The 13,150-nt window shown below is 44.6% G+C and overlaps 1 protein-coding gene across 1 annotated transcript; it reads left to right on the forward strand.

Annotated features, from left to right (window-relative positions):
- The first annotated feature begins 179 nt into the window (after positions 1-179).
- rfwd3 (ring finger and WD repeat domain 3) lies at positions 180-9,663 on the forward strand. Its single transcript, XM_069719618.1, has 13 exons — positions 180-690; positions 2,146-2,444; positions 2,652-2,914; positions 3,082-3,137; positions 3,736-3,933; positions 4,023-4,114; positions 4,392-4,506; positions 5,661-5,889; positions 6,832-6,982; positions 7,074-7,250; positions 7,363-7,577; positions 8,539-8,753; positions 9,131-9,663. The coding sequence occupies exons 2-13, from the start codon at positions 2,146-2,148 to the stop codon at positions 9,272-9,274; spliced, it is 2,154 nt and encodes a 717-aa protein (XP_069575719.1). The 5' UTR covers positions 180-690; the 3' UTR covers positions 9,275-9,663.
- The last annotated feature ends 3,487 nt before the right edge of the window (positions 9,664-13,150 follow it).

Consider the following 13,150-nt stretch of genomic DNA (forward strand, 5'->3'; position numbering starts at 1 on the left):
AAGATTATGGGACACTCTGGAAAGCATGATTATGGGACACTCTGGAAAACATGATTATGGGACAGTCTGGAAAACAAGATTATGGGACAGTCTGGAAAACATGATTATGGGACAGTCTGGAAAACATGATTATGGGACAGTCTGGAAAACAAGATTATGGGACAGTCTGGAAAACATGATTATGGGACAGTCTGGAAAACAAGATTATGGGACAGTCTGGAAAACAAGATTATGGGACAGTCTGGAAAACAAGATTATGGGACAGTCTGGAAAACAAGATTATGGGACAGTCTGGAAAACATGATTATGGGACAGTCTGGAAAACATGTTTGGAAAGGAGTCAATTAAAGTATTTAAACATGTGATCCAGTTTGTTAGAAAATAAAAAGTTTGAGTTAATAGAATGTTTGTTGTTGAAGAAGAAGAAGAAGAAAGTTTTATAAAAAAAAAAAAAAAAAGAAAAGAAGCGGGCGGAGGAGGCGGTGACGCTGCGGCAGGATGGGGCGGGCTGAGCGGACTGGCGCCGGGAGATTCGAGCCCAGGCTGCGGTCTTCACTGAATTAACTGCTGTGAACTGGAAGCAGACTGTAAAGCCACCACACCTGGAGCCGGTAGATCTGTTTGTGTAGTTGGCTGCCATGTCGCTGCCTGCTGCGGCCTGTCGGATCAGCTGCTGGTGAACCTTCACAGGTAGGACGTCGCTTCTCGTCGCTCCGGCTGCTAACGAACCCGAGCACAGCGCACACAACCCGGTAAACGTCAGCCAGACACCGCTAGCCGCGAGCTGGATCTTCTCTGAAGCGATTTAGTAATCCAGCAGGAACACCAGCAGTCGTTGTGTATAAATGGACCCGAGCACTCATTATCTATGATTAAGACATGAAGACATTAAGACATTAAGACATTCACTGCGTGTCGGTAGCCTCGCAGCCTCTGAAATGCTAGCTATTTTTAGCTTCAGCGTCCGTGGTTACCTGAGGATAAAACGGAGACTTTTTCTCGTTTCCCTTTTTGTTGTGCGTTTTTTTTATGCTACTAAGATACATACAAACTCAACCCGATTAAAGTTTGAACTACAGCGACTGTTAGCCGTTTTTCCGCTTGGAGGCCTCGATGACCTCGGGCTCTAGTTCGGTGCCGAGCCGTAGATCGCGCCGCCGGGGCCCGGGGCAGGCGGCGGAGGGCTGCAACAGATGACACCGATGAACTCCAATCAGTTCAATCAGTTAAAAGGGAATGTGTTGCACAGCTGATTGTCAAAGACATCCACCTTCTCGGGTGTCTTTGCTCCTCAACATGAGCTCCGTGTCCTCCAGGTTGGGTAACTTTTGGAGCGCACTTCGTCTCCGCTGAGGTCCCCGGGGAAGGTGGATGCACTGTGGGAAGGTGGATGCACTGTGGGAAGGTGGATGCACTGTGGGAAGGTGGATGCACTGTGGGCAGCTCTCAGCCTGTTGTAGATTTGTTAATCGTGTCTCAAAAATAACGTTCCCCTCCAGTGTCCTGTGAACATTCAGGGTGCTCCGCCACGATCCTGGGGAGGTTTCCATGAAGCTTCACTGTTGGCATGAACAGGTTTCTCCTCCTGGGCAGTGATCGATGTCCAAAAAACACATACATCACATCAAATAAACAAGTAGGCGTATAAAAAATAAGTGTCTGGTAAAATGAGACCTGTCTCTGCCCGTCAGCTGGGACAGGCTCAGCCTGTCTTCAGGGTGCGTTCAGGGTGCCAGCTGTTGACAGGGCCGTTGTGATGTTGTCTTTTATAAGACAGACTCCAGAAGAATTAACGTATCAAGCTAAATTTGAGTGAGTTAGATTTGAGCAATCCCCAAAGCAGACTTTTGCGTCGTGTGTGATCAACTGTTTGATGTTACATCACGTCAAAATGAAAATCAGGGATACACTTTCAGCAGGTGTGTTACAGAGCAGCAGGAGTAGCAGTTAAATGTGCCACCTTTAACCACTTCATACCACCTTTCTGCCCAAACGTCAGAGTGCAAACAAGCAGTTAGAAATAATACTTCTATTAAATGTGTAAAATGAGACATCAGATGATGCACGCAGCAATTCAACACTGTTGAACAAGTTGTGTGTGTGTGTGTGTGTGTGTGTGTGTGTGTGTTATTTGCTGCTGTCCAGATGGAGGCCATGGAGGTAGACTCTCCTGTGGGGGTGCAGGGAGGAGGAGCCATCGGGCAGCCGGAGGGCGGCGCTGCAGGTCCGGCTGCGGACGCCGACGCGCCACACGTCATCTCGGACTCGGGCAGCAGCACCGAGGTGGACGAGGACGAAGACGATGATGACAATGAAGGAGGACGCGCGGCGGGTCGGCCGCCTCCCAGACTTCCTGCCACCTGGGCGTTCAGTCAGTGGGCGGTGGGCGGAGCTTCAGCCACACAGTCCACAGCTCAGGGAGCGCCCATACGGAGGAGACTCAGGTACCCAGAACTGCACAGAGAGGACTCGGTTTATGCTTAATGTTCTTTATGTTCTTAATGTTCTTTAATGTTCTTTATGTTCTTAATGTTCTTTATGTTCTTATGTTCTTTATGTTCTTTATGTTCTTTATGTTCTTAATGTTCTTTATGTTCTTAATGTTCTTTATCGTGATGCGATGTGGAGTTAATCCTGCGTCCGTGCTGCAGACAGGGCCTCCGGGTGCACTACCCCAGCCAGACCGCCGCACCCTCCAGAGGTTTCCCAGAGTTCCTGCTCCGAGCGCCGGCTGCCAGCGCGGCAGAGCCCGGGTCCGGCAGCACCACCGAGGGCAGCGACTCTGAGGATGAGGCGCAGGGGAGGGAGGAAAGCCCGGCTGCTGGCGCCGAGCCCCTCGACCCGGCACTGCCCGCTGGGCCGAACTTCAACGCCAACGTCCAACACGCTCAACCGCAGGAAGCCGGTGCAGCCAGTGAGTCTGACCCAAGTTCACATTGTGTTGTCTTCGCTAAACGACCTGAACTAGTTTCTACTCTGATCTCAAAAAACAGTTTTTACGGTCCAATAAGAATATTATTATCGCGCTCCAACTGTATTTTGTTATATTCTGAGAGTCCTGTGTGATTTTTCGATGTTCAGACTCCAGTTCAGCTGCAGACGGTGAGAGGACAGAAGCTCAAAACCAGGAAGTCCAGGTAACTTTCAGACCTTTTCTGTCTCTCTGCTTTCCACTTCTTCTTCACTTTATCATGTTCATGTTCAGTATTTTAATGCCGAGAACAGGGACTTTTCTGCAGGGAGCCTCAATAGCAAATACTCTACTTTTATAATAAGGTAATAATGTCAATAAAAAAAAATCTATCTACTTAACAATCATGATTCTGATCTTTTCTGAATGGTTTCCTAAATACATTGAACCATTTTCTTTGTAAGAACATGAGTGTGTTGATTGGAAGTGACAGCGTGCAGCTCACACATGCTGCAATTATGTTGTAATTCATCTCTGAACACGGCAGCGTTTCGGCCCCTTTTGAATTATTTTGTGAAGAATTAGTTCTCCATCACTTTACTGCAGAGAACACAAACCAACCTCCGTTTTTACAAAACACTATTAATGAGTCTGTTGGTCAGTAAATGATAATGTGATCGTTTCTTACAGGAGACTGCGAGATGCTTTTAAGCTTTAATATAATTGACCAAAAAGCATTTAACTTTTAGGTTACATACATAATAAAATAAACTTTTCCTGCTCGTCAAGTCTGACTGACTTTGTACAATCACGTCCACCTGTAGCCGACGCCGGCCGCCCCGGGTCCGGTCCAGTCCTCCCACGGCGAGGAGGGCGAAGGCGACACCTGCACCATCTGCTTCGAGGCGTGGACGACCGCCGGCGAGCACCGGCTGTCGGCTCTGCGCTGCGGACACCTCTTCGGCTACACCTGCATCCAGCGCTGGCTGAAAGCTCAGGGCCTCGCGGCCAAATGTCCCCAGGTCAGCGAGGCCGCCGTACCGATGCATCCATCTTACAACGTCACGAGTGGTCGCTGAGGATTTAATTGTATTTCCTGTGTTTTTTTTAGTGCAACAAGAAAGCGAAGCGTTCAGACATCGTGCTGCTGTACGCTCCGAAGCTGAGAGCTCTGGACAACTCTGAGCAGGAGAGCTTAAAGAAGTGAGTGATGCTCTCTCTGCTTCACCAACATGTTTTGTTGATGTTACAGGAATGAGATTTGAAGTTCAGTTTCTTACCAGTAGTTTAAAAGTTATTGTTCCTAGAATACATTTATTTGTCCCAATGATAATCAATCTGTTGCGTTTCTTCTGTCGGTCAATTGTTCAAGTTAAATGGTTCATTTATGTAATGTGTGTGTGTGTGTGTGTGTGTGTGTGTGTGTGTGTGTGTGTGTGTGTGTGTGTGTGTGTGTGTGTGTGTGTGTGTGTGTGTGTAGATCTCTGGAGCAGGAGCAGTCTCTGAGGAGGAAAGCTGAACTGGAGTCGGCTCAGTACAAACTCAAACTGCAGGTTGTCACCAACAAATATGGACAAGCACAACAAGAGCTGCAGGTATCAGTGACGACTTCCTTTTTCTACTTTTCTGAAACCTTCACAGTAATTATCATTGATTTTAGTTTTCTTATTTGTTAGTTCTAGTTGTAACTAAATTAACTCTGAGGGAGAAAAACAACTTTGGGACTGAACAAAATTGCCCCCCTTGCTTGTTTTTATCAGAATTTGTTCACATTAGAATTTAGTCAAATATTATTTTGTAAATGCGAAAGAATCTGAACATTATGTTCTTGTAGAATGCGTTTTAATGTTTTCCTCAATATTGAGTTGTTTTCTATGGAGAATGTATTAGTTGTGAAATGGAATATGACAGTAAGTGTACAGCACCAGTCAGACGTTCGGACATTCATCCTCATTCAGGGCTCGTTCTTTATTGTTACTACGAGGTGGAACCAAAAGTTCAGAGACTTCCTGTTGTGAACGATGACACAGCGACGGGACCAGAGCGGGAGGAGGAAAAAACATTCATGAGTCACTTTCCAAATTGCTTTTCTTGATCAACAGCAGCACCTGAGTTGCGCATGATTTTTTTTTTACCGCTGGTAAATATTTTAGATTCCTCCGAGTAGACACTGTTTTCCTCGATGACAGCTTTGCCAATATTGAAAATTTCTTACCCAGCTTCATTAATTCCTCATTTAATAAAAATGACACCCCATCTTGCAGTACCACTTCGACATTAGGAGGCGATAGAGAGTGACTGTAGACTGACTGTTGGTCGGGGTGGTGAGCTTTGGGCGTGAGGAGTGAGAATATCAGGGCAGGTAACAGAATCTGATGGGGGACACATTTCAGTGTAACACCGGCTCTCACAATTCCAGCAGTTTGGTAGAATTTACATATTATTACCCAGCTGTTAGTTTGCATTTGTTTTTTTCTATCACTGATAATTGTGCAGTTGCATATTCTGAAGACAGTAGTTCATAGATAAGAAGGTTTTTAGTTAAGCCTGTAGTTAACGTTATATCTCTATTTTTATCAGGACTGTAGAGACGAGAAAACAGCCACGGTGAAACTGCATGTCGACACCATGTGGAGTGTTTTTCTGAGATGTCATTGGCTGCAGTAAAGACTCTGTAGATTTAAGTGTTTCCAGTACATGTGAGGTTGTTGCCTGGTTAGAAGCTGCCCTCCTCTCTCTGGTTGTGTAGGAGCTCCGGGCCCTGATGGCTCAGACCGGCAGGAGCTCCGTCCCCTCCTCGTCGACCTCCCTCCTCCTCGGTCTTCCTCAGAGGGCCGACAGCTCCAGGACGGCTCAGTACGGCTTCTCCAAGGCGGTGCTGGTGTCTCAGTCCGGAGGCTGCAGGGTTTTATCCTACTGTGAACCTCTGAGCTGCCTGCTGGCCTCGCAGCCTTCTCCTCACTCCACGCTGGTGCCTGGTGAGACTCCTCCCTCCTCCCTCCTCCTCCCTGCTCCCTGCTCCCCCGTCATTCTTGTTTTCAACCCATCAGTGACCAGTTTATTTCTGTGCAATAGAATCTCAATAGAAGCTCTGCTGAAGGCGCTGCAGCACCAAGTTATCCTTTCCAAATCAAACCTGCTCCATCAGCTCTAATAACTCTTCAACCTCTCTCCTCCTCAGCATCAAAACAAACCCAGCAGAAACGTCCTATTGACCACAATAACCAGGACAAACACACAAAAACAAAGCAGGCTCACTTCCTCCACCGGGAGCAGCTGGGTGGAGCTGGTGGTGCTGCAGCCTCTCTGCTGTCCGCTCTGCGTTCTGCTAAAGTCAACGATAAATATAATAAAAAAACAAATAAAACCTTCATGAGTATAAAGTCAAAAAGAGTTTTCTCAAACCACCTATTTCAGAAAATAGAAATATATAGAAAAGATTGCATTTACAACCACAGCGCTCCGGGGAAGCTAACAGCAAATTATAATCTGTTTGTCTTCGTTTGCAATGGAGATCAACATTTTCAAAATGCTTGTAAACTGAACTGTTTCAATTTGAATGTCAAATCTGACTTTGCTTTGCTGGTTGCTTTATTCTTGGTAGTGAGTCAGAGAGAGTTTGTTCACCGCCGTCTCCCGTTAGTCTGCCAGCTTCTCCACCGTTACACACAACTGTTTCTGCTGCATCAACTTGTGGTTTTTTCAGCTCATTTATCATTTGAATCTGAAACTAACAAATACATTCTCTTTTTCTTTTCAACTTTCTCCTCAGTAACTCATTTCTTCAGGCTCTTATGTTGTTTGCTGTTTTTTTTTAAATGTCTGAGGACATTTGTAGTGAAACCAAGAGTTTCCTACCGTTTGTGTTGAAGAGTTGATTGGACTCTCCCTCAGGTGACCTTTGTCTCTCCTCCGTTCAGGTTGCGGGGTGAAGAAGGTGAGCGTGGTGAACATGAAGGCGAGTCAGTACGTTCCCATCCACAGCAAACAGATCCGAGGTCTGTCCTTCAACAGACAGAACGACAGCCTGCTGCTGTCGGCCGCCCTCGACAACACCATCAAGCTGACCAGGTAGGAACACCTGGCGGGAAAGAACTCCACCCTCACAGGGTGTATCTGGGATTATAATATCTATCTATCTCTGTGTGTGTGTGTGTTGCAGTCTGCTGACCAACACCGTGGTTCAGACCTATAATGCAGGTAAACCGGTGTGGAGCTGCTGTTGGTGTTTGGACAACAGTAACTACGTCTACGCCGGCCTGAGCAACGGCTCGGTGCTCATCTACGACACCAGAGACACCAGCACTCACATCCAGGAGCTGCAGCCGCTCCGCTCCAGGTACGCACACGGTAACCACGACGACAGCAGCTTTACAGAGCGCTTCTGTAACGGGCCCGCCTGCTGTGGTTTTTAAAACGCCGCCACCTCGTTGAACCCCCGATGCTTCCAGGTGTCCGGTGGCGTCTCTTTGCTACGTCCCGCGGGCGGCGTCCAGCTCCTTCCCGTGCGGCGGGCTGATCGCCGGCTCTCTGGAGGGCGCTTGTTTCTGGGAGCAGGTGAACGAGACCACCTACAGGCCGCACATCCTGCCGCTGGAGACCGCCGGCTGCACCGACATCCAGGTGGAGACGGAGAGCCGACACTGCCTCGTCACGTACCGGCCAGGTGAGACGATGACACGGTCCTCCCTGAGGATGGCCAAAGACTGACAAACCTTTTCACATATAACGGAGACAGAATACACAGCTGGTCTGGAGCCCATCAGCATTCAGCTCGTGATTGGCCACCGGTCGGTGTCCAGTTTGTTGTAACTGAATAACAGGAAATGTGTTGCTCACATCATTCATCAGCACAGACAACATTTTCTGTTGTTTTCTGTTTGTTGAAAGTAGTTTCTTCCTTCAAAGGTTTTGTTTGTGGACACTCGGAGTGGTGAACCTGCGTCTCTGTTGGTTTTCTGAAAACTCTTTTCCAATCAGGGAATTTGATCATTTTTATGACCAAGTCCTGGAATATCTGGGAATTTTGTTTCCATGTTAACATTTCTAGTTTTGATTTTCCATATATGTAACTGTAATGCTAGTTAGCTAGTTATTGTCAGTGTGTATGTTTGGTAGCATTATGGAGCTAATAACTGTTATTGTAAGATAAATGATTCACCTCTGCAACCAGTATTTAGACATGTTGTTCATTTCTTTCAGTATTGGTTCAGCTTGGTTTTAACAGAAATGTTTCTTGTCTGCTCAGCATGTTTCTCTGTTCATTAGAGGTCATTGAATTTCAGCTTTTAAGTCGGTGAAAGTCAGAGACTTTGACATTTCAATGAAAGTGGGAACTCTTCCTGAGGGAGGGTTCCTGATACATCGTCCGGCTGCGATGGCAAGAATTTGTTCTTTCTTTTGTTAAAAAGCAAATTCTCATTTATTCTCATGATGGAATGAAACAGGTCCTGGATCAGGACGGTCCCGGATCAGATCAGGACGGTCCCGGATCAGATCAGGACGGTCCCGGATCAGGACGATCCTGGATCAGGACGGTCCAGATCAGATCAGGACGGTCCAGATCAGTTCTGTTGGTGCATGTATGTGAAGGTAACGTGAGTCGGTGACTGTGGTCCGCTCCGCAGGGCGCTCCAACCCGTCTCTGCGCTGCGTCCTGATGGCTCTGAACCGGACCCCCCAGCAGGACTCCAGCCAGCTGCCCAGCTGCTCCTGCTCACCGGTGCAGACGTTCAGCGCCGGCTCCTCCTGCAAACTGCTCACCAAGAACGCCGTGTTCAGGAGTCCAGACGGAGGCGGGGCGCTGGTGTGTGCCGGGGACGAGGCCTCCAACTCCACCATGGTCAGACTATTTTATTTATTTTTTTTATTTTATACACTTTATTAATCCCCGAGGGGAAATTTCACACATTTACTGATGGTTGTCATCTTAAACAGCCTGTGATCTAGTTTTTAACATCATTTTTATACAGTTTCAACTTTTATTTAACTGATTTATTTATTATTTTATTTAATTCAGTTATTATTTGTTGGTGCACAAAGCTTCCCAATTCATTTTGACATTAATTTAGTTTTATTCTATATTTGAAAGAGAATAAAGTAGTTGATAACATTCTTTCTAATTTCCTCTTATTCTCCTCTTCTTTCTCTTGCTCCTCCTCACATATCCATCTCCTTCTTTGTCCTCCTCTTTTTCTTCCTCCTCTTCCTCCTCCTCAGGTGTGGGACGCCAGCAGCGGAACGCTGCTCCAGAAACTCCCGGCCGACCTCCCGGTGTTGGACATCAGTTCGTTCTCGGTGAACGGCGAGCACTTCCTGGCTTCGCTCACCGAGAAGATGCTGAAGCTCTACAGGTGGGAGTGAACGGAGAGGACTCCATGTTCACGAGCCGCCGGTCTCATCCAGACGACAAAAAAAACCTCCACAGTCCCAGACCAGGAGAGGAGGACGTGGTGTGAGAGGAACTGTGGGCAATCAAATGCTGCTAAACTTTTATCTGTATGTTTACACACACACACACACACACACACACACACACACACACACACACACACACACACACACACACACACACACACACACACACATAGAGATTAGTGGGAGTGATCAGCCTGAGGAAACCTCTCAGATTCACAATTTTTAATTCATTTCAAACCAAACATCCAGCTTCGCAGGTGCTTGATAATTGGACCTTGTTTACATGAGTCGAAGGTCAGATTGGTGATGAACAGTTAGTCTGTCCTGCAGAGTCCCGCTCGTTGAACGCTCGTTAGCTGAAGGTGATTTCCTCTTTTTTTTTTTAAACTGAGGAAAATGATTCTTTGGAAGGAAATGATGTCGGTCCTGCTGGGAAATGACAAGCTGTTGCTCCTTCGCTACAAACCATGTACATGTAGACTTTTTGCAGTGTCAAGTCTGCACACATTTTTATGGCTTTTACCTGCAGGCCCACACAGCTGTTAGTCCTCATTCATTTCTATACTGCGTTAAAATCATAGCAGCAGAATCAGTTATGTAGTCCATCACAGTCAACATCAAGTCTGGGCTGCAACTACCTGATCATTTATCATCATTTCATCTGCTGACCTCAATTAATCAATTAGTACTTTGGGTTTAGAGTGAGTGTGAAGATGTCAGCCTCACAAACTTTCAAAACAAAAAGATATTGAGTTTATGATCAGTTGTCTCACATTTTAGAAGTGGGAACTTTCCATTATTTTTCCACTTTATTGAATTTAATTGTTGACAAAGCTTCTCGGTATTCCTTCTCAAGTCTGCATTTATTGACTGTGGTTTCATGGTAATGCAGTTGAAGCAGGTTTATTACAGTAAAAGTCTGCTGGGCATTAAATCACAACCAGAGCAGACAGAATTAGCGATGAGGGCTGATTTCAGCTCTTCACATTCTGTATGTCGGACAGTTATTTACAAGAAGACGTTAAAGATGTATTTAAGGTCATTTAGAAGCAGTGCCTGTTGTCCGTCAGAAGAATATCGTATTCAGAACATATCAGTCACAATTCTTGAAAAAACAACAACCATTTAAGGATGCTGTCTTTATTTTTGTTTGTTTGTTTTTAAAGGTTAGATAATGGATGGATGGATGGATGTTTTTAAAGGTATGAACCTGGCATCACTAAGTTAACTTTTAAAATGAGTTTAAACATTTTCCCTGTGGTGAATTTCACTTGATTCACTTTCATATTGTACAGAAATGAATGAGAACTAATGGCGACAAATGTATCACATGGTTTGAAAATGGCTTCATGAGAGTTAAGTCATTTGTGGTAAAAGGATCATCAGTAAAATATGAAAAGACCATTATCACTGGTTTACCTGCAACTGGTGCCTGTTGCACATTACTGCTGATTTTCCAAATCATATCACATTTTTAGATGGACTTCTCTCTTTAGGAAGAACATATAACAAAACTTTATTAGCATCATCTGTTCAGTTTTGAAACTCTGCTGCTAAACAGTATTTTCTTTCATGTAAGAACCAAATTCCTATGATTGTTTTTGCTAAGACCATGCTTGGCTATTTTCTCTGTTTTGATGATAATTATCAGTGCAGTGCCTTTCTGCAGCTTTGTAACTGAAGCTCGGGATGTCCGATGATAGACTATGTTGGAAAACTCTGTTTGTAGTTTTATAATCAAACAAACATCGAAGCATTACTTCGACAATGAAGATAAAGGTGAATTAATATTCACAGCTTCATCTAAAACTGATGGGATGCTTTGGAAAATGGTGGTTGTACTGTGAACTGTTCATGACTTGTAGACACAGAGCTGAAACACGTAATATCGCAGTTATTTTGAAATTATTTGCCCAAAGTGCCCGACTTCAGGCAGTCGGACTGGAAGGGAAAAAGACCATCAAATTGGAAGCAGACAAAAAGGTTTTCTTTTACCTTTTTAAAATGGATTAAAACTGCTTTGTATACTTGGATTTTGAAGTTTTCACAGCTGAGTTCAACCAAAGCCGGACTTCTCTTTCCAACTCTGAAACCCGAGATATCAAATTTTACCACCAATTTTCAGTTCTTCCCAACAAATCAAATAAAAGAGCAGATGTCCCAAATCCTTTACATCCAGTCTGTCTGACCACTCCCCCTTTGACCATTTCAATATTCACTTCTCACAAGCAAACACTCACAGTTCATCACCAGGATTTTCTTCCCACTGCCCTCCGAACCTGAACATTAAGTGCCAAAATGCTGTTGCTGTAAATTTTACTTTCCTTATTTTTCTTTCTAGAGAAAGTTGTACATATGTATATTTGCTACCAACTGTTTGTGTACGACTTCAAAGTTAATAAAAAGTTTGTTATTTTTAATTAAAGTGGTCACTGTTCACTTTTATATGAAATATTGAAGGGTCGTATTTACCGTGAACACGAGAAGAGTCCAAACAAACAGCGCCCTCTTGTGGTATTCACGACGTCGGAACGAGACATTTTCTATAAGCCTGGAGTTCACGAGTTGTGACGTGTTCGCTGATGTTTACAGAAATGGCAGAGGCCATAGAAGTACATTTTTTTGGGGATGTTATGCAAATATATTGTACAACCCCATATCTAAAAAAAATTTGGGTGCTGCATAAAATGTAAATAAAAACAGAATGCAATGATTTGCAAATGGACCGAAGGCAACATATTAAATATTGAAACAGAAGTTTTGCTTTGTGAAAAATATATGCTACTTTGGAATTTGATGCTAGCAACATGTCTCAAAAAAGTTGGGACAGAGGAATGTTTACCAATGTTTTGCATCTCCTCTTCTTTTTACAACACTGAAAGCGTTTGGGAACTGAGGAGACCAGTTGCTGGACTTCAAAGTGAAATGTCTCATTTTTGCCTGATATAGGTTTCCAGTTGCTCAACAGTTCACGGTCTCTTTTCTCCACTTCGCCTCGGTCCATCTTAAATGAGCTCGGGACCAGAGAAAGTGGTGGCGCTTCTGGATCATGGTTATATATGTTTTTACAGAAATGGTTTTCAGAAGTGTTTCTGAGCCCATGCAGTGATTTCCACTACAGAATTCTGTCCGTTTATAATTGAGTGCTGCCTGAGGGCCCGAAGATCGGCCATCCAAATTTTTTTTTTAGTCTTGTCCTTTGCGTAGAGATTTCTCAGAATTCTCTGAATCATTTAATTATTTTATGGACAGATGATGGAATCCCCAAATTCTTTGAAATTTTACGTTGAGGAACATTATCCATATTATAATCCAAAGTATTAAAAAAACAAGTCATACTTTAGTATGTCGTCCAAAATATGAAAAAAAAAGAAAAAAAAAAGTCAGCCCTATTGATAGGGGGAGGTCCTACGCCGTCCAGGATGCTAACATGCTCACTTCCAGCCAATCCTGGCTGGTAGAGTGTAATAAAAGCTTCTGATGAGGTCACGCTGAGGGTGTACCCAATGTGAGACACTCACTCAGCAATGAGGTTATGTAAATAACCAAAAACTATCAGGATAGTATCTCCTCGCCTACGCTTCTCTCTACAGAACAACAGGCTCTTTGCGTCCGTCTTTCAGGCACATCAGGCGTCAATTACCGTGTCTTCTGATTGGCTGACAAATTTTGGACCAATGCTAGCCCAGACCAACCACAGGCTTTCTTTAGACCTGTAGCTTGTTAGCTTTGCAACAGAATGACCCCTTGGTGTTTTCTTCCATATAAAAGGTTGGGCAGGGAGCCATGCTGAGGGCAGACATAAGCATGTTTGTGACATCA

This window comes from Brachyistius frenatus, unplaced genomic scaffold (genome assembly GCF_029030835.1).
Source record: "Brachyistius frenatus isolate BFR_SWC_R1_liver_20210118 unplaced genomic scaffold, ASM2903083v1 Contig_219, whole genome shotgun sequence".
NCBI classification, from domain to species: Eukaryota; Metazoa; Chordata; class Actinopteri; family Embiotocidae; genus Brachyistius; species Brachyistius frenatus.